The 22,098-nt window shown below is 46.6% G+C and overlaps 1 protein-coding gene across 1 annotated transcript in view; it reads right to left on the reverse strand.

The window, feature by feature from the left end:
• GAB1 (GRB2 associated binding protein 1) overlaps window positions 1–19,467 on the reverse strand; it is a 127,659-nt gene extending 108,192 nt beyond the window's left edge. Inside the window, exon 1 of the mRNA XM_052654615.1 lies at window positions 19,361–19,467. Coding sequence (XP_052510575.1) covers window positions 19,361–19,432 — 72 coding nt within the window. The 5' untranslated portion in view covers window positions 19,433–19,467. The remainder of the gene's footprint in view (window positions 1–19,360) is intronic.
• Between the last annotated feature and the right edge of the window lie 2,631 nt (window positions 19,468–22,098).

Consider the following 22,098-nt stretch of genomic DNA (forward strand, 5'->3'; position numbering starts at 1 on the left):
AAATTCCCTTTCACTTCTGTCATCGAGAAGAGTTTGATCAAAATCACGGCAGGAAAACGCTAAGCACATTTTTTTTTTTATTATTTACTTGTTTAAACACATGTTTACAAAGCGTCAAGCACAAGGCCCTCATCTCACAGAAAACAGGCAGAAGTTCCTTTCTGAGTTTTGATTCTTGCCTGTCTATCCCACTCTCTATTCACCTTTACTCCCACGGGATTTTCTTTCTTCTTGCATTTTTTTCTCCATGCTAACTCAGCATTTCTCTGAGTATAAGTTAAAAGACCACCTACATCAGAATCAGCAGGGATTTGAATCAGAAAATGCAGTTTTCTGGGCCTCTACGGAGATTTACGAAAAGTTTCAAAAGGAGAGTAGAGCTGCAGAATTTTTATTTCAGAAGTCACCCAGGTGATGGGTCTGCACATGAAAGCGTGAGGACCACTGCCCCCAAACCTCTGATTCTTCCTGCACCAAAGGACACAGGGACTCCACGGGACTATATAAGCAAGTGCCACCAGAGCAGCCAGCCGAGAAGACAGAGCAGTGTGGTAGCTCTGATCACCTTCCTTTTGAAATACACATGGAAGCAGCAAGGAAGTGTGGAGACCAGACTAACTGAGACATCAGCACAAATGCAGGCTCGTCAGCCCTGCTCCGTGGCTGCTGCCAATTACAGTAGCCAGACCTGCAAGGGGACTGATTACATGTAATTTATAAAAAGTAAACAAGCTGAGCGGCTTGTGAACAATGAAGGGTGATATTCAAGCCAAGAGGTAATAAAAAGCATGAATAAATGATTCAGCATCCCCCTCCCCACCCAGACAACAATTGGTTATATTCCAGCTAGGATCAGCACAGAAAGGAAAAAAAAAACAAACCTCTATTTGGGGGAATGACATAAATAATAATAGACCATGTACCATGGGAGAAAGATTTATGTCTCTCACTGGAATCCTTGTGACAGGGCTGCACAGACCCAAACTCTGGGGGTTCTACAGCTCAGCCGTCTTTTTCTCAATCTTATTAAAGCCAGAAAAGGAAGTGCCTGTGTCCAGGGCTACAACACAGTCCTGCATGTGAATTGCGGCTTTTAAAGGAAACATGGGGAAATAAAGCAAATGAATTATTCAGTTGTCGGAACCAGGTTTTATGAAGGATTCTTCTACGCGAGTGTTTCCCAACTTCAGCCCTGTTGATATCTGGGGCTGGGGCATTCTTGGTTGCAATGACTGTCCCATGCACTGCTTGTTTAGCAGCCTCTCTCCCTCAACCAGGGCCTCCCAGGCAGCTCAGAGGTAAAGAATCCACCTGCCAATGCAGGAGACACAGCCTCTCTCCCTCAACCAGGGCCTCCCAGGTGGCTCAGAGGTAAAGAATCCACCTGCCAATACAGGAGACACAGGACGTTTGGGTTCAGTCCCTGGGTTGGGAAGATCCCCTGGAGGAGGAAATGGCAACCCACGCGAGTATTCTTGCCTGGAAATCCCATGGACAGAGGAGCCTGCTGGGCTACAGTCCACGGGGTCGCAAAGAGTCGAACATGACTGGGCACACATACCACACCCTACAGCCTCAACCTATCAGCCACCAGTAGCACCCCCAGTGGTGACAACCAAAAAAACATTTCCTCCAGAAACTGCCAAATGTTCCCAGTGGGGCAAAATCACCATCCCACTGGCACTAAAAGTCACTGCTGCACACAGACACGTCATGGGGAACTGTGCATATCAGTGAAGTAGCTTGAGGACCACATTTTTGACATAATAAATATCTCATGATTTTTGCTTTTATATATATGATCTTCCCTGGTGGCTCAGATGGTAAAGAATCAGTCTACAACACAGGAGACCCAGGTTTGATGCTGGGGTCAGGAAGATTCCCTGGAAAAGGATATGGCAACCCACTCCAGGATTCTTGCTTAGAAAATTCCATGGACAGAGCAGCCTGGAAGGCTACTGTCAATGGGGTCACAAAGAGTCGGACACAACTGAGCAACTAACACTAACACACACACACAATCAGTCACGTCCGACTCTTTGCGACCCCACGGACTGCAGCACGCCAGGCTTCCCTGTTCATCACCAACTCCCGGAGCTTGTTCAAACTCATCTCCATCAAGTTGGTGATGCCATCCAACCATCTCATCCTCTGTCAGCCCCTTCTCCTCCTGCCTTCAATCTTTCCCAGAATCAGGGTCTTTTCCAATGAGTCCATTCTTCACATCAGGTGGCCAAAAGATTGGAGTTTCAGCTTCAACATCAGTCCCTCCAATGAATATTTGGACTGATTTCCTTTAGGAGTGACTGGTTTGATCTCCTTGCAGTCCAAGGGACTCTCAAGAGTCTTCTCCAACACCACAGTTCAAAAGTATCAATTCTTCAGTGCTCAGCTTTCTTTACGGTCCAACTCTACTGGAAAAACCATAGCTTTGACTAGATCGACCTTTGGGGGCAAAGTACTGCCTCTGCTTTTTAATACAGTGTCTAGCTTTTTTTTCCTCAAAAGCTATGACCAGCCTAGACTCTACATATAAGTTAAATAACACACACATACATACACACATATATGCCTCTTAAGTTCACAATCTAGTTTTTAAAATATATTTTTCCATTACCAGGGACTGTAATACACAACCGTAATACATTAGGGGGCTATTCAAACCACCACAAACATGCCACATAAGAAAATAACTGAGGGGGCTTCTCATCTGTCCTAGTCACTATCAATCAGCTGTCTGGTTTATCACCAGAGGATTTCTCTTTGCTTAACAAAGCCAAGGTATCCATCAGGCATAGGTCACCAAGTGTTAGAGCCCATAAGACTTTAAGGAGCCCATGCAAAGTATCTTAATAGGATTTTTTTTAAAGAAGAATAAAAAAATGAACATCATAAGAATAATGACTCAGTTCAGTTCAGCTCAGTCACTCAGTCGTGTCCGACTCTTTGCGACCCCATGAATCGCAGCACGCCAGGCCTCCCTTTCCCTCACCAACTTCCGGAGTTCACCCAAACTCACATCCATCGAGTCGGTGATGCCATCCAGCCATCTCATCCTCTGTCGTCCCCTTCTCCTCCTGCCCCCAATCCCTCCCAGCATCAGAGTCTTTCCAAATGAGTCAACTCTTCGCATGAGGTGGCCAAAGTACTGGAGTTTCAGCTTTAGCATCATTCCTTCCAAAGAACACCCAGGACTGATCTCCTTTAGAATGGACTGGTTGGATCTCCTTCAGTCCAAGGGACTCTGAAGAGTCTTCTCCAAAGCCACAGTTCAAAAGCATCAATTCTTTGGCACTCAGCTTTCTTCACAGTCCAACTCTCACATCCATACATGACCACTGGAAAAACCATAGCCTTGAGTAGACGGACCTTTGTTGGCAAAGTAATGTCTCTGCTTTTGAATATGCTATCTAGGTTGGTCATAACTTTCCTTCCAAAGAGTAAGCATCTTTTAATTTCATGGCTGCAATCACCATCTGCAGTGATTTTGGAGCCCCCCAAAATAAAGTCTGACAGTGTTTCCACTGTTTCCCCATCTATTTCCCATGAAGTGATGGGACAGGATGCCATGATCTTCGTTTTCTGAATGTTGAGCTTTAAGCCAACTTTTTCATTCTCCTCTTTCACTTTCATCAAGAGGCTTTTTAGTTCCTCTTCACTTTCTGCCATAAGGGTGGTGTCATCTGCATATCTGAGGTTATTGATATTTCTCCCGGCAATCTTGATTCCAGCTTGTGCTTCTTCCAGCCCAGCATTTCTCATGATGTACTCTGCATATACATTAAATAAGCAGGGTGACTATATACAGCCTTGACGTACTCCTTTTCCTATTTGGAACCAGTCTGTTGTTCCACGTCCAGTTCTAACTGTTGCTTCCTGACCTGCATATAGGTTTCTCAAGAGGCAGGTCAGGTGGTCTGGTATTCCCATCTCTTGAAGAATTCACAATAATCTTTCAGTTTATTGTGATCCACACAGTCAATAAAGCAGAAATAGATGTTTTTCTGGAACTCTCTTGCTTTTTCCATGATCCAGAGGATGTTGGCAATTTGATCTCTGCTTCCTCTGCCTTTTCTGTAACCAACTTGAACATCTGGAAGTTCATGGTTCACGTATTGCTGAAGCATGGCTTGGAGAATTTTGAGCATTACTTTATTAGCGTGTGCTGCTGCTGCTAAGTCACTTTAGTCTTGCCCGATTCTGTGTGACCCCATAGACAGCAGTCCACCAGGCTCCCCCGTCCCTGGGATTCTCCAGGCAAGAACACTGGAGTGGGTTGCCATTTCCTTCTCCAATGCATGAAAATGAAAAGTGAAAGTGAAGTCGCTCAGTCGTGTCCGACCCTCAGCGACCCCATGGACTGCAGCCCACCAGGCTCCTCCATCCATGGGATTTTCCAAGCAAGACTACTGGAGTGGGGTGCCATTGCCTTGAGAGATGAGTGCAATTGTGCGGTAGTTTGAGCATTCTTCGGCATTGCCTTTCTTTGGGATTGGAATGAAAACTGACCTTTTCTAGTCCTGTGGCCACTGCTGAGTTTTCCAAATTTCCTGGCATATTGAGTGCAGCACTTTCCCAGCATCATCTTCCAGGATTTGAAACAGCTCAACTGAATTCCATCACCTCCACTAGCTTTGTTCGTAGTGATGCTTCCTAAGGCCCACTTGACTTCACATTCCAGGATGTCTGGCTCTAGGTGAGTGATCACACCATCGTGATTATGTCAGTCATGAAGATTTTTTTGTACAGTTCTTCTGTGTATTCTTGCCACCTCTTAATATCTTCTGCTTCTGTTAGGCCCAAACCATTTCTGTCCTTTATTGAGCCCATCTTTGCATGAACTATTCCCTTGGTATCTCTAGTTTTCTTGAAGAGATCTCTAGTCTTTCCCATTCCATTGTTTTCCTCTATTTCTTTCACTGATCACTGAGGAAGGCTTTCTTATCTCTCCTTGCTATTCTTTGGAACTCTGCATTCAGATGCTTATATCTTTCCTTTTCTCCTTTGCTTTTCGCCTCTCTTCTTTTCACAGCTATTTGTAAGGCCTCCCCAGACAGCCATTTTGCTTTTTTGCATTTCTTTTCCATGGGGATGGTCTTGATCCCTGTCTCCTGTACAGTGTCATGAACCTCCGTCCATAGTTCATCAGGCACTCTATCTATCAGATCTAGTCCTTTAAATCTATTTCTCACTTCCACTGTATAATCATAAGGAATTTGATTTAGGTCATACCTGAATGGTCTAGTGGTTTTCCCTACTTTCTTCAATTTAAGTCTGAATTTGGCAATAAGGAGTTCATGATCAGAGCCACAGTCAGCTACCTAACGGCTGCTGCTGCTGCTGCTAAGTTGCTTCAGTCGTGTCCGATTCTGTGTGACCCCATAGACGGCAGCCCACCAGGCTCCTCCGTCCCTGGGATTCTCCAAGCAAGAACACTGGAGTGGGTTGTCATATCCTTCTCCAATGCATGGAAGTGAAAAGTGAAAGTGAAGTCTCTCAGTCATGTCCGACTCTTCGCAACCCCATGGACTGCAGCCCAGTAGGCTCCTCCGTCCATAGGGTTTTCCAGGCAAGAGTAACAGAGTGGTGTGTCCCTAACAGCTACCTACTAATAAATCCACCTTGGAATATATTCATCTTTATCTGGATATGACTGCAAAATAAAATTTTTATTCTTTTTTTTTTTTTGAGCGGGGGAAGGGAACCCACAAGGGCAGAAGTACCAGGGGCTCATGAATGATCACGTGGACCTGGCCTCTAAATGGGAAGCAAGGAGTTAAACAAGTGCAATCTGTGGTGATGGGCGCTGTGCTGCAGGAGTGAACAAGCATCAACGGAGAACAAAAGAGATACTCTGGGTCCATGGGGCCTGCTTGGATGAGTGACGCTGGTGGTGGGGAGTTCAGGGGAGGCTCCAGGGGTAGCCTGCGAGTGGAGGCCGAGGGTGGGGCCAGGAATTTCTGGCAGAGAGAAGCACACAGTGCAGGTCAAGGACAGAGTGACTGATCACGAGGCCAAGTGGGGACCGGGAAGTTCAGTACAACTGAAGCGACACTCGTCAGAAAGGAGGAAGTACCTGCAGGGCCCACATCACAGAAAGCCCTGCCAGCTGAGAGGGCGTTTGAGCATTCCTCCGAGCTAAGGAACCCTGCAGGGCAGCCTCAAACTGCGATGATCAGGGTTTCAGAAAGGCTGTGCTGGCTGCCCTGATGAAGACAGTTTGAATGGGCACAAGGATGGGCTTCCCAGGTGGCACTAGTGATAAAGTGCCTGCCAATGCAGGAGATGTAAGAGAGAGATTTGATCCCTGGGCCAGGAAGATCCCCTGGAGGAGGAGACAGCAACCTACTCCAGTATGCTTGCCTGGAGAATTTCCTGGGCAGAGGAGCCTGGAGGGTTACAGTCCATGGGGTTGCAAAGAGTCAGACATGACTTAGTGACTAAACAACAGATATCTATATGTCAATAGATATCACTATATTAATATCTATGCATTGGTATAGATGGGCTTCCTCAGTGGCTCAGTGGTAAAGAATATACTTGCAATGCAGGAGATGCAGAAGACGTGGGTTTGAATCTTGGATGGGAAAGGTCCCCTAGAGGAGAGCAAGGCAACCCCTCCAGTAATCTTACCTGGAGAATTCCATGGATAGAGGAGCCTGGCAGTCTACAGCCCCTGAGGTCGCAAAGAGTCAGACACAACTGAAGTGACTCAGGAAGGATGGAGCCAGGCAGTGGACTGGCTATTGTAAAAATCCCACAGAAAGGCAAGAAGACAGCTTTAGGCAACACATAGGTCAGGAAGTCAAGAGATCTTTGGAAGATAAAACAGACAGGATTTGGTCACTGGGTGTGGAGAAGGAGAGAACAAAGAAAACCATCTGGTTTAAGCCGGAGGGGAGAGGAGGGTTGCAGGGAAGCTGGGGTGACTGAGAGAGAGCCAACAGCAGGACGAGAGGACAGATTTAGGGAGAGGATGGTGAGCACGGCTCTGCGTTGCTGTGGGGGTCGAAGCAGTTAGGGACCTACTCACCCGTCAGAGCCAGGGATGAGAGAGAAATGCGCTGCGATTGTACCTTTGAATCATCAGCACATAATTCAGGGGCATTTCACTGGACTTTAAGATCCATAGATGGACTTAAAAAGGTTAGGGAACATGAAGAAGACAATAAGGTTGGTGCGTCAGTTTGGAAGAATTCTAGGGACACTTCTGTTCAGTCACTCAGTCGTGTCTGACTCTTTGTGATCCCATGGACTGCAGCACGCCAGGCCTCCCTGTCCATCACTGCCTCCTAGAGCTTGCTCAAACTCATGTCCATCGAGTCGGTGATGCCATCCAACCATCTCATCCTCTGTCATCCCCTTCTCCTCCCACCTTCAATCTTTCCCAGCATGAGGGTCTTTTCCAGTGAGGAGGCTCTTCATATCAGGTGGCCAAAATACTGGAGCTTCAGCTTCAGTATCAGTATCAGTCCTTCCAATGAATATTCAGGATTGATTTCCTTTAAGATTGACCTCCTTGCTGTCCAAGGGACTCTCAAGAGTCTTCTCCAGCACCACAATTCGAGAGCATCAATTTTTATGGAAACTACCATATATAAAATAGATAACCAACAAGAACCTACTGTATAGTATGGGCAATGATACTTAATATCGTGTAATAACCTATAATGGGAAATAATTTGAAAAAGTATATATATATATATATATATACATTCCATATATATAACTGAATCACTTTGCTGGAAAGTAACAAACCTGTAAATCAACTATACTTCATTAAAAAAAAAATGCTGAACCACCACCATGATGTGGGCACAAGTCAGGCAGAAAAAAAAAAAAAAGAATTCTGTGAAAATGAAGAACATAGAGCTATTACCAAATTTTCGAAAAGGTTCATGAACTCCCAATGGGTGAGGAACTACTAACAGCACGACATGAGAGATCAGCCAGGGATAGCTGGCACTAGAACCCTTAGGAGCACCAACACTTCCAGAAACCAGAGCCTGACATCAGGAAGGCACGGGGAAGAACATACTTTGAGAAGACGTACTGACCATCTCCAACAGTGGAGTCAAGAGTGCCATGAAAAATAAGAATTAACAAGTTCAGATCGGACTTCCCTGGTGGCCCAGCGGTTGAGAATCCATCTGCCAATTCAGGGGACACGAGTTCAGTCCCTGGTCCAGGAAGATGCCACACACCGAGGGGCAACTAAGCCCACATGCCACAACTACTATGCCTACATACCGCAACTCCTGCAGCCCCAGAGCCCGTGCTCCGCAACGAGAGGCCACCACAATGAGAAGCCTGTGCTCCCCAACGAAGAGCAGCCCCTGCTCACCACAACTAGGGAAAGCCTGAGCAGCAACCAAGACCCAGAGCAGCCAGGAAGTAAATAAATAAAAATAAAACGTTCAGATCTAGTTCTGCTAGACTGGACAACCACGGGGGACCTTGGTGGGAATCAGTTAGATAAGAAGGGACGAAAAAGACCCAGGCTGTATTCCATCATGAGATGAGCGGCAAGTAAGGAAGAGGCGGAGATCAAGTGGACACCACCCACCCGTGAGTCTGGCTGGGAAAGGGAGGTACAGGAGTCTCACCGTAGCCCTGTCTTTGAAAACCGAATCCACCTTTTAGGGTCCTGGTGAAACCTCTCTGGACCCCTTCATAATACCTTCCTTGCGTCCTTGAACTCACCTCCCTTGCTGAATTCTTCTAGACCGTGGTACCACACATCACTGATCGTAGCATAACTTGCGTTACCCAGCACCTTCTATGTCCCCTGCAGCACGTGGACTCCTGTAAGGTGGAGGCAGCGCACTCTTGGGCCTCTCCTGAATTCCTCCCAAGGCCTTATTCTCAGCCAGCATTCCACCAAGGACTGCAGAGCCTGACCTCTGAAGTAAGAGATCTGGCCCTGCCAGAACAGCTGGTTAACTTGTATGACCTTGGACAAATCAATGAAGTCTCCCGGAGGCCAATTCCTGTAAAAAGAGGAGGCTGAACTCTTCCGCTAGGGAAGGAGATAAGTGTAATTGGGAAAGATAATCATGTATCGGCTTGTTTTTGTAATGCAAATCATAGAAAATAAAACTGGATTAAAAACCACTGGACACTCAAATAACATGTGATAAAAAAAAATAGGCTAGAAAAGGTTGAGAAACATTGAACTAGATGATTTATAATTTCAGGCTTAGAATTTGACAATCACTCGGTCATGCTATTCAAAAGACTGTGCCAGGTACCACACTGTGCACTTCAGACGCAGAGAACAAATGCCATCTTTGTCCTCTGGAAATTCATATCCTATTACAAACACGAAAGAATGATAGATGAAGCCATAATTTTCTTTGTAAATAGATCATGTGTACACATCTTCTACTGTGTACACTATGGGTCATTATGAAAATCATCCAGAAAAAAATATGCTAAAACTATAAATACACCAAGTATGCTTTTCCCATTTGGACTATTTCACTGCTTAAATGAAGAGAAGGAAGAAAGAATACTGTTATATAGCATGAATTTAATTTTATGCACTTTTGGTAAATGACCTAGATGCCCTGGGAAGATTACTCAAATGGCTTTGGTTTTATGCAACAGCATCACCAGCTTCCTAGGTGGCTCAGTGGCTTCCCTGGTGGCTCAGAGGATAAAGCGTCTGCCTGCAATGTGGGAGACCCGGGTTCGATCCCTGGGTTGGGAAGATCCCCTGGAGAAGGAAATGGCAACCCACTCTAGTACCCTTGCCCGGAAAATCCCATGGACAGAGGAGCCTGGTAGGCGATAGTCCATGGGGTCGCAAAGAGTCGGACACGACTGAGCGACTTCACTTTGTCAATGCAGGAGATGCCGGAGACCAGGGTTCAATCCCTGGGTTGGGAAGATCCCTGGTGTAGGAAATGGCAACCCACTCGTTTTCTTGCCTGGAAAAATCCCACAGACAGCGGAGCCTAGTGGGCCACAATCCGTTGGGTCCCGAAAGAGTCAGACACGACTGAGCACGCAAGCACAACAGCATCACCAGGAACAAATTAACTTCTCAAATATTCCGCATTCTCACTTGCTCAGGATTTCCTTTTACCTTTCCCCAACACTTCAACCATTTAAATCTGAAATTATCAGGGAGAACTTGTAAAATCCAGTCCTCCTACACAACTTTGGGGTCAATTATAACCTTGCCAGAAGGTGGGTGGGTGGGTGGGTGGGTGGGTGGGTGTGTGGGTGTGGGTGTGGGTGTGGGTGTGGGTGTGTGGGTGTGGGTGTGGGTGTGTGTTAGTCGCTCAGTCGCGTCCTACTCTCTGCAACCCCATGGACTGTGTAGCCCGCCAGGCTCCCCTCTCCATAGAACTCTCCAGGCAAGAATACTGGAGTGGATTGCCATTCCCTTCTCCAGGGGATCTTCCTGACCCAAGGATCAGACCCAGATCTCCTACATTGCTGCCTGATTCTCTACCGTCTGAGCTACCAGAGAAGACCACGTCAGATACTACTTCCCTAGCCCAAGAGCCTTGTTTGTCAAGTTCTAGGTAACACCAGTGGAATTCAAAACATTTGAGGTGGCGTTTTACCAAGTGCCTCTCCTCTAAGAGACAAAGATGAAAGCATGTCTTTCCCCCAAATCAGGCGGTCATCCCCAATCAGAAGCACTTTCATCTTGGCTAGGATGACTCTGGCTTAGGCACCGATGGGAATATGTGAGGACTGGGATGAGAAAGCACAGCAGGTACTTAAATCTTTAACTAGGCTGTCATTTCAGGGAGGAGTCCGGCTAGTTAGAAAGCAGCCTAACTGCATTTCCCAAAAGTAGGAACTGAAAAGTGCATTTCGGGAGAGAAAAACAATCAACTTGCTGGCTGGAACACTCTGATTCCTGGTCTTGATTACCACATAACAGGACATAAAAAACTCCCCCCATTTCAGAGAATAAAAAGGACATGTGTGTAAGGGTTTTGACCTGAATACTCTGTGGCGTTGGTGGCGAGGCTTCTACTACAGAGGAAAAGTGGAAACAGGGGAAGGGAGCAAGAGGGCTGGGATCCCTGGGGAAAGAGTGCTTTCTACCGCATGCCCACTTGAAAAAAGCTAGCAGGCAAAGCTCTATAGCAACGGGTAATGTAACGGATTAATTACGATAAACACTGGATACGAAATACTAATTACAGAATATCAGATGGAATAAAAACAACAACAGGGTTCTCCATGCCCTGATACTACTGCCCTGCGTTCTATATTCCACAAAAGCAAGCCTCAACTAAAATTATATTTACCTGTGTATTCCACATATAACGGCTAAATATCTCTAGGCAATAACAACAAATATTCAATTTAACCAAGCAACAAGAAAGTCAGTTACAAACCCTTATTATTAATTAACATCTTCCCCCCACCGCTTCCAACCACAGGATGAAAAGTAAAATGCAATTTTAATGTTTTCTTTTTCCATGTGTGATATTCTTAAAGAACTATGTATAAAACTTTTCCAAAAAATTTAAACGACATGAGTCAAGACAAAGGAAAATAAATAAAAAGGGAAGAAAAACAGTGAAGCAGGACAGTTAAAGCAAAGTTCAGTATTTTTCTTTCTTAAAAAAAAAATGACTAAAGAGTTTTACATTGAAGAGAAATGTTTGGACTGTCGGTATATTGTTTTTAATTCATGGAACAATGTAGCCATTTGTTTTTTTCCTTTTAGGACACTGTTTTGTTTTGAACACATAGGGAATTACCTAGGCCAAGTATGAATTCAAAGAAAAAAGCTGGGAGAAAAAAAAACTACCACCAAACGAAAAACTCGTGGTAAATTTGGCATTCTTTCCAGTGTATAAAAATAAAACTCAGTTTGGAATTATGATAAAAATCTCCGAAACACACAGAAATAAAGAGTAGAAAAAAAAATGTAAGATCACTCACATTTCCTCTCCTAGAAGCTCTATTTCTTTGCAATTCACATCTTCACGTGCAGTTTGCATATAGTAGCTCTGCTAAAAACAACCACATGGAAAATTTTTGTACCAGATAACACTGCAGGACAGGGCTTGGCAGCTACAAGTTGTAATCAGAATGCTTCAAGGGCTAATGTAACCCAGATAACGACCAAGCATGCATTTCGGGTGCAGTCTTAACTTTTTTTTTAATAGCAGGCTGTGGGAGGGTCAAAAGCTATTGGGTTCTACTTTATATGCATTCAGCAATGAGAATTTTTCCGTAAGGGAGCATTTTGCTTCCATGAATAAAAGAATTGCTTAAAATATACAAGATTCTTTTCCAGTTAATGCATTCTTGTAGGAGGTGAGGTGCTCACACAGACAAGCCTAGAATGGGAAAAAGTTTTCCAGTTCCTAAAATGCCTTTCCCCAGTAATTCCACAGGCCTGCATCTTCATCTCCACTGCATTAGGGCGCCCCCAGCGCTGGCAAATGAAGCGGCTACTTATTTAAGGACCGTGGAAATCCATGGTATAATGAGCCACTTTTCCCCAAGAGTAATCTAAAGAAGAAAAGAACGCTGATTTTATTTATGCCTGTTGCCTAAGCGGGGGAGCAGAAGGAGACCTGGGTCTTGATAAGTTTCCTGTACATTCGTGGATGAGATAGAGGCACTGAAGCCTTGTGACTTCAATCCAAGTTCAAGTGGCAGATTCAGATGGAGCTCTCACTTGGGGGAAGTGAGCCACCATATTAATGCAAGGAATGTGAAATGGGAGAAACCCTTCCATCCACAGTCAGGAGGGGGGTTCGTGTGATCCAATGGGGTTATTCTCTTTTCCTCCAACGCTGGCTGGCACTCACACAGCTGAGCTAAGATGGCTTCCAAAGTCCAAAATAAGACGCTAGCCCAAGGCAGCCTGGGCCCTCCCGCGGGAACCCTGAGGCAAATGAATCAAAGGCTCTTTTATTCTCCCTCCCACCAGAACATGCTCCCTCTCTGTTGTAAACGAAATCCTTGCCAGCATGAATTATTTAGTTCCAAACAGACATAAAGAAATCTTAAATAACACATGTCCCTCGGAATTTTAATAAGTTCAGGTGACAGACAAGTGGAGCTGTTGGGTTTGTTTCTCGCCTGGGATAGAAAATTCACTGGTGGTCAGGAGCCCATCAGCAGCATGAGATCATGGCAGAAACGGAAACTGCTCAAACTGCAAGTTACAGCTGACATCCAAACTCCACGCATGAAACGGAGGTGCTCCGTCCTTCTCGCTGGGATGTCTGAACTCCAAACCAAGTCCCTGTTGTTCCTTTCAAACCAGGCTTCCCTTCTGATTCTGCTATTTCTGTCAGCAGCACCTGGATTCTTCCAAGAATAGAGCCTGAAATTCACTCATGAGGTCTTCCCTGACTGGCTCCACCTCCCTCCCCTCTAGTCTGAACTCTTAAGCAGTTCCTGTCTGAATCAACCACTTGACAATTCATCCTATATGGCCTTATAAACAGAGCTCCTGTTAAATGACTGAAAGGAACATGCGTTTACAGCTTGTCTTCACAAAGACTAGAAACTTCTTTCGGCAAGGGATTGGACCTTTCCCTCTGCTGGATGCCACACAAGGCAGATTTACAAAAGTTCCAGAGATATCTCTTTATTAATTCAGTCAACAGACACTTGGTGAGCCTCCACTCTGAATAGACACAGCACTCAGCTCAGGCACTCGGCAGCCTGGGGCTCAGGAAGCCTTCATTCCATTAAGGGAAGGGCTGGAGGGTCCCCAAAGAATTCTGCCTCTGCAATTCTAATATAGTCACCAGACCATTCGAGATGAACAAGAAATTAAGATTTATTTCCCCCCAAAAAGGAGGCCTATTGAGAAGCTCCGCATCTGCCCCTCCCTCCCAAGGAAACATCTGAGAAGAGGAACATTAGATGCTAAGAGAATTTAGAATGAATAGATGTGTTGCCCACTCCTTCCCCATTTTACAGATAAGGAAACTGAGAGTCAGAAGTTCACATGAGGATCCAAAGGTCTTGTGAATAGTGGCAAAACCCTGGTGAATTCTGGGTCCTGACACTCAGTCAAGGGCTCTTTTTACCATAGCACAACTTACCCAAAACCTTTCAAAAATAAAGTAGTAATCCACCTGCGAAGATGTCCCTTCTCGTATGTTAGTTTCTGTAAGAAAATAAAGAGTGCTGGCACTTACTTGTAGACATCCTCAACCTGAAAATCATCAAGACTTTATCTACATACTTCTTATGTCCTCTCCAAAATATGGAAATTTGCTTAGTCTTAAAACCGCTTTGTCATTTTATTTCTTTCATATTCTTAATCAGACCTATCACGCCAAATCACACTGAAATAACCAATTCTCCTATCAACCAGATTATCCAAGCATAATTCTTGCCACATTGTTGTATCTGTTCAAAGATGATCAATTAAAAAAAAATTAAAAACCGAATTCTAAAACTACCCTCCACATGGATACACCTTCCTAAGAGTAATTTTGAATCCCAAAAGACAACAATCAGATTTAGGGAACTGGCAACTCTTATCACTAATCCCAGGCACAACAAAGAATTAACTATCATTAACTTTCATAAGGCTTCCCTGATGGCTCAGCAGTAAAGAATCTGTCTGCCAGTGTAGGAGACTCAGGTTTGATCCCTGGGTCAGGAAGATCCCCTGGAAAAGGAAATGGCAACCCACTCCAATATTCTTGTCTGGAGAATCCCATGGACAGAGGAGCCTGGCGGGCTACAGTCCACGGGGTCACGAAGCGTCGGACACGGCTGAGAGACTAAACAACAGCTTTGATAAAGACTTAATGTAATTGCTAGTTGATGATCTTTGCTACTAGAAACGAATTTCCTGCATTACTGGAAAAGGAAAAAAGAAAACATTCAAAATCTGAATGTTCACTAACGTGAGGACTGCAGGAAAAATTTTCCTTCCAAAGAACCATGATGCTCCTTCAGTCACTGTAAGCAAAGACTTCAGAATCGGTTGACTGCTACTGGGGATTGCCAAAAAAGGGCAGGAAGAGCTTCCAGACATCACGGTCCTCTTTGTTGTGGTGACACTCCCGAGTAGGGACCTTAGCTCAGCTCCTGGGTTGTCCCTGAACAAGGAGATGCTGCTATTTTGCCTTCTCCATGCCTCTCTCTTCCATGTAAGATGGCAGGTGCCCACCCAGAGGAAGATGCTATTTCTGTTTCTAAGCCCCTTCCCAGAACCACATGTCCAGACAGAAACCATCCTACAAACTGACAGCTGAAGAGTGGAGTCCAAGCTGGGTATAGATTACACACCCAAGAACCAGCTGAGGTCCTGCTCCCCAGCTGGTTGGCCGCTAGCAGGCCACCTCACCCTGGCCCAGATGCAGGCTTTCTTGCTGAGAGCGCACATCAGCCTAAGGTGGACAGCTGGGCTGTGGAGGAGCCCAAACTTGGTGTCCAGGCTTGAGGCGGGCCATAGGGAAGCTCCCCCTGCAGAGACAGGGGAATGGCCAGCTGGCTTGAAGCAGTCCTTTGTTTTCAAGACTTACCTTTCATCTCAGTAACAATTTCAACTGCTGATGAAAATTCATCATTAGTTCAAATGGTTGATTTGTCTTTAAACAACTCTTTAAAAATCTGAGCGCCGCTTTTGAGTGTATACTATCAAGATTTTACTTGGTTTCTATAACCTTGGTGACATTGATCTGTATGTGATTCTATGCAGGTCCCTAGCAGAGGAAGAAAACAGCTCTTTAATATATAACACAGGACAAAAACAGCAACACAGCAGCAGCAAAACTAACAGAAAGCAGAAAAATCTTCACTGCCATTCTATATTTAAAAAATATAGAGGATGAAATACATACAAGAGGTTCTTACCCTTTTGCAAATAAACATAGAAAGAAAAAGAGACAAAAAGGCTGGAGAGGGATTTCTGGATGGCGCAGTGGACAAGAATCCACCTATGAGTGTAGGAGACACGGGTTCAATCCCTCATCTGGGAAGATCCCACATACCACAGAACAGCTAAGCCCAGGCACCACAACCATTGAGCCTGTGTTCTGGAGCCTAAGAGTCTCAACTATAAGCCGATGTCCTGCAACTACAGAAGCCTGTGCCCCTCGAGCCCGTGTTCTGCAAGAAGCCACCACAGGAAGAAGCCCCCGCCCCACAACTGGGGAGCTGCCCCAACACTCTTCAAGAAGAGAAAGCCCCTGCAGCAGCGAAGACCCAGCACGGCCCAAAATACACAAACCAATACAATTATTTTTATCATATAGCTGGAGAATCTGCTCACTAGTCTTTTTCTTACTATCTTTTATGCTACTGTCACACTCTTTAGGAAATTCAAGAAAAACTTCCATAGCAGATGGACATACTAATATGTAAAAACAATGCTGCTAATAAAAATTTTAAAAGCAAACATAAAATGGAGTTGTAAGTAGAATGCACTGGGGCCATAACTTGAGATGACTTTGGAGATAAAACTAAAACAGTATTTTGTCACTTAAAAGCCCTGATGGATTCTCTTAATCAATGCTTGAACTACTCTTATAAATACTGGAAAACAGTGAGACAACTATCAAAGTCCTCTGGGCCAAGTGTTTCCCCCCCCCCCGCCAAAATCAATGCCCAAAAACTCCCTGAAGTCTCCTTTAGCGATTATGGTACCAGGAAGTCAAGATATCTTATCACAGAGAATTTGTTCATTCAAAACCATTATCAAGCAACATTTTGCCTATTGGGTGGTCAACAATGTTTCCTTTCATCCAGAAAATAAAGATTTTACATGAAAACCAAACTCAGCAGAGGAGATGCATGTATATATATATGCCATATCTTTGAGGGGTAAAGATGTATTACCCAAAACTATCTATACTGAATATCAAGCCAAACAGCAATTATCTGGAAATGTTAGAATCTTCTGGGCAATCACCTTGACAGTACAAATTAAGACAAGCTTCAATTTAGCTTATAAGACTCCAGTAACTCTCTCGGACCCCTCAATTTTGGCAGCCACCCTCCCCACAGTCTTCCTGGGCTGTATCCATGGACTGATTAGTGTGGAAAGAAAACCCTAGTGCCCTGCCTCTCTCAGCTATTAGGTATATTCTGCCCTCGGTCAACAACAATTGAGGGAGCCCACTGTTCCTCTGACGTATCCTATGATTTCCGTCTACATGAGCCTGTTCCTGAAAACATCTATGAAATGGCCATAGGGCTCAACTTGGGCACACAATTAGAAAGCACGTGGAGTTGCTGGCTTCCTTTTCTTTTTTTTAAATTAATTTATTTATTTTAATTGGAGGCTAAGTACTTTACAATATTGTGGTGGTTTTTGCCACACATTGACATGGATATGGCTTCCTTTTCTACATATGCTTGTCCTGTGTTTCTTCAGCACTGCACCTCTGATCCACAGTCCACTCTTCCTTGCGTGTTATATCCACAGACTCACAGAAAGTCATAACCTGAAAGGTCCTATCCACATGACCCAGCCTCAGCACAGCTTAAACTTGATAAGAGGCGTTCACCTTTTAAAGCCCAGGCAGGCAGGCAGGCAGGCAGATCTGGGTTCAAATCCTGCTTCTGGCACACTCTGGTTCCGTAGATTGTGTTCTCATTTGTTAAGACAGATAATAACTGCCTCATAAAACTGTTGTAATGATCAGATGAAATATTAAAATTCTTAAGTTGAGAATTTCTATTTTCTTGGTCCAGTTAAGATGTAATTGTTTGGGCTGATTTTTTGTAGTACATTAAATTGCAAGCCCAAGAGACAAGGCTTTTTTTCCTGCTGGGTTTTTTTGGTTTTTTTAATTTTATGGTCCCTAGTCTAGTGTGTGGCATCTTTTGAGAGAGCCATAAACCAAACATGTGAAAGAACGCATTAAATCTCTATTACCACTACCTATTTCAGCTAATGTAGTGTTCTTTAGTTTCCCCAAGAATCAATCATTTCCTAAACAGTACCTTCTCAAAACAAATACATCAAACCACACCCTCTCCCCACATACATACAACACATACACAGAACTCCCAACTGAAAAACACACTGCCTCTCACCCCAACTTTTAGAATAAAGTCACCATATTTACCAGAATACTTGGGCAAACTGTGATAGACGGAGAGAGGGGATTTGGAAGAATTTTAAAAATCTCCGAAGAACATCCTTAGGATTTGTCGCATCAAATCCTTAAAGGAGAACTACTTGCTTATAGCAAATTCTGGCAGCAAGTAAACCAGAAACTCACCGGTGAGTTGTGGGCAAAGTTAAATATTGCACTTCACTCCGTTCTATGCAAGCAAACTGACTAACAGGGTTACCTCGAGCTCTCGCATTGGGTGTAGACATCCTTACACAAGAAACAGGGTCCATTATTACTCTCCCCGTTAGCAAACTTATATTTAAGGGGGCACATATTGTGCTTTTGAGACATACTTTACTAGACAAATATTTGCTCCATAAGCGAGGGCAAAGGTGTCATTTCTTTCCTTTGCTGTGGGCAGCGACAGAAGAATCAATGGGGGAGAAGGGGATAAGATCCCAGACTCCCCAAAGAGGACACAGACTTCCGCTGCAGTAACGTTGGTTCTTTCAAGGAATATTTCCCCTAACGGCTAAAACGGCTTAACACATAATCAGCATCTTGTATCAATTACACAAATACCACGAAGCAACTGTGGTGGCCTGGGAAAGGACCATAACACACAGAACCCGTAACTGGCCTTCGCTGTCCCCTCCCACGGGGTTTGACAGCGTGTCCAAGGCGCCCGAACACCAGCCATCAGGCTCCCCCCAGCGCCCTCCTCTCGCAGCAAACTGCCAAGGCTCTCGGGCCAAACTCCAACGTCCCTCGATTCAAAACCGAGAAAGTGTGAACCCCGCTAAGCAAACGGTAGGGCGCGTAATAACTTTTTTTTTTTCTTTTCCGTGGAGCGGATTGGAGATGCTCGGCTCTAACGCCAACTTCCCAGGTCTCCCGTCCGCTTTCCGAAACCATCCCGTGGGGAAGGCGGGAGGGAGGGCGGTCCAAAGAGAGGGCTGGTGAGTTTTAATACCTCCGTGGTTTTCTCAGTGCGGGAAATGTACTACACAGCAGCCCCTGAGAATTCGGTGCAGGTCTAACGAAAGGAAAATGCTCTCCCCCTCACCCCTGCTAAAAGGAACAATAAAAAACACTCAGCAGGAGCTCAGCTGGCCATACCAGGCCTTCCTAAGGGCCGATGGAGAAAGAAATTTCTCCAGTCTGCAATCTGGAGAAAGAAAGATGCCTGGCCAAGCGGAGGCCCGGGCATGAGTGTCCAGCCTGGGTCCCCAGCCTGGCAGGGAAGGGGCCTACAGGGAAGGGATGGGGACTAAAGAGGAGCAGTCGGCACGCGAGCCGCCCAGGGAGGGTAACGGGGGCCGAGCTCTACTTACATAACGCTTTAACTTTTTCTCCGGGGGGGACTTGCGGAGCCATCCCGAGCAGACCACTTCGCCGCCGCTCATGGTGCGAGCCTTTAGGGCTCCGGGCCCGGCGCGCTCCCGACACCTTCGACGCCGGACGGCCGTGCAGCTGCTGGGACCTCGCTCTCCCGCGGCGCACCCCAGGCGGACGGGGCGGGCCGGCTCCGCGGCGCTCTGGCTCTTGGCGCTCGAGTTTCTTCCCCGCAGGCAGGTCCGCGGACGTGAGTAGAAGCGGGCACGCCGAGGCCGACACCTCGGGGCAGGGGCCGCGGCCGGGCCGAAGATGCCCGGGCCTTCCTTCAGTGCACCCGCCCGGCCGCCAGGCGCGCCGTCCCACCGGCCGCCTCCTCTGCGCTCGGGCTCCACGGGACTCTGCCCCGGCGCGGAGCCCGAGCCTCGGCCCCCTGCGCTCCGCCCCTTCGGGATGGGACCTCCCAGAGCGCACTCCGAGACAGACACGACGCTGCACGCGCGCACACACACAGTCTCACACGCTCATACACACAATGCCCCCGCGCAGTGCCCACTCCGACTGGCCAGCTCTAGGTTTCACTGCGCTTGGCGCTATCCCCTCCTTCCTCCTTCTGGAGAGAGGGTGGGTCACTTCCCCGAGGCGCCCGGACCGCCGCCAGGAATGGGAAAGCCGCGAGGGTCCCGTGGTCAGCGGGCGCAGGGTTGAGGGTTGGTCCCGGGCCACGGAGGGAGCCGCCGGCTCGGCGTCGCTGGACAGAGCGCAGGTCCCGCCGATGGGTGGGTCCGCGCTGGCCGCCGCCGCAGGAGAGAGAAAGCAGAGGGCGGCAGAAGAAGGAGGCGCTGGGCTGCTTGGCCGCGGGGACCAAGCCTACCGCCCCGTCCCCTAGCGCTGCTCCTGCGCCGCCTCCCCCACCCCAGGGCGCGCGGCGGGTTCTGGGCGGCCCGGCCCCCGGCCCCGATCCCTCCCTCTCCCGGCCTCCCGGCTCCCTCTTCCTCTCTTTCCTCCTCCCCTTCCCACGTTCGGGCCGGCTCCGGTTTCTGCCCAGACTTTCTTTGAAACTCCGCCGGAGCGCTTCCAGCCAAAACAACAAGGGCCAGGGAGGAGGAGACGGGCGGAGGGAGGGAGCGAGCGAGCGAGGGCGCGGGAGTCCGAGAGGCACCCTGGGATCTGTAGTTCGGGACGCTGGAGAGGGGTCCTCGGCGCCCCCGGCGGCCGTGGGTCCCGGAGCCCCCGGCGGGCTGGTCGCCAAGGAAGGCAGCGAAGCCTCGCCGAGGGTAACGCCGCGCCATCTCGGGTTCCCGGGCGGCCGAGGAACATCCGAAGGTTCAAGTCTGTGCATTGCCATCTTGGCTCAGCCGAGTGTCAGTTCGGAGTTTGTTCTGTGCGGGAGATCGGGAGTTGGGGGCGGGGGAGAGGGGGGCGGGTACTTGACAGCGTGGAAAGCGAAACAGCCTGGAGGAAGACCGCGCGCCCTGGAGAGTCTGCGATCCCGGGGTTTCTGCCCGCAAGACTGAAAGGCAGAGACCAGGAGGGCGAGGTCGCTGGGAGCGCGCCAAGGCGACCAGCCTGCAGGGGAGGTCAGAAGGGGACCCTCCCGGACTGATTGATGTGTGCCGGTCCCCGGAGCAGCCTTGCCTGAGTGGTGGGAGCGCTTAGTGGACCCGAAGGATTCAGTTGAATCTATCTCTGGGGGCATTTTGAAGCCTTACACTCCCTCCGTTTGTTGCCAGTTGCTTCCACTTGCCTTGGCTTTTATTTAAAATGAACCCTTGGGGTGTTGGACCAGAAAAGGGAACCTTCACTGGATGTCCTAATTCCATTTGTTTTCTTGTGTGTGTTTTACAATGACTATGATACCTGGCCCTGAGATTAACACGATCTTGTAAGAGAAATATCTTTTCCAATGTATTTATGAGAAACAAAACCCCCAGACAGATTTTTTTTTTTTTTCAGATTTTGGAACGTAGTGTAAATATCAGATAAGAGTGCCAAACGTTTCTGGAAAAAATAACCTCAGGCTTGTTCTTGTTAATACAACATTCATATTCAGGAGTTCCTCTCGAGTTTGAAAATGTTATACAATTGTAGTAGGAAATTAGGTGCTGGGGTGGTGACAAAGAAAGGTCCCTGCACTCAGAGCGGTGACATTTCTGTGGTGACATAAGATAGTTAACAGGGGTCAACGCAAGTACAGATTGTGATAAATGTGCCCTGGGAGAAACTGGAAGAATAATAAGGGTGGAACTAGGTCAGATACTAGGGAAGAAGTCTTCCTTAAAGAGGCAGCTAGCCAGAGATGTGAAAGATGTTGTAAAGATGTTGTCTTGTGAAAAGATCAAAGGGATAACCATAAGGAGGACTGAGAGAGAAAAAACCCAGGGGGCTCATTGTTTTTCTTAAATGTTAGAATACAAGTGAGTGTAATTTTTATGGCAGCTAATAAAGCAAAGCAATTTTTATGTGAACTCGGGTTTTACCACAAGCCATCCACAAGCCATCCATATGAAAATAAATCACTAAATTTGTTTTCTGCTTCTACCACAAGCAGTGTGTCTGTATACTGAGTCAAAGTATTTCAGATTAGCATGGCAGAGACTGGTTCACTCTTTCATAGTTAACTGTTTGCTAGATAATTTACCACTTCCTCCACGCCTGTTATTTTAATGTTCTTTTTTAAAAATTGAAGTATAGGGAAGGAAATGGCAACCCACTCCAGTATTCTTGCCTGGAAAAT

Source organism: Budorcas taxicolor, chromosome 17 (assembly GCF_023091745.1).
Source record: "Budorcas taxicolor isolate Tak-1 chromosome 17, Takin1.1, whole genome shotgun sequence".
Taxonomy (NCBI): domain Eukaryota; kingdom Metazoa; phylum Chordata; class Mammalia; order Artiodactyla; family Bovidae; genus Budorcas; species Budorcas taxicolor.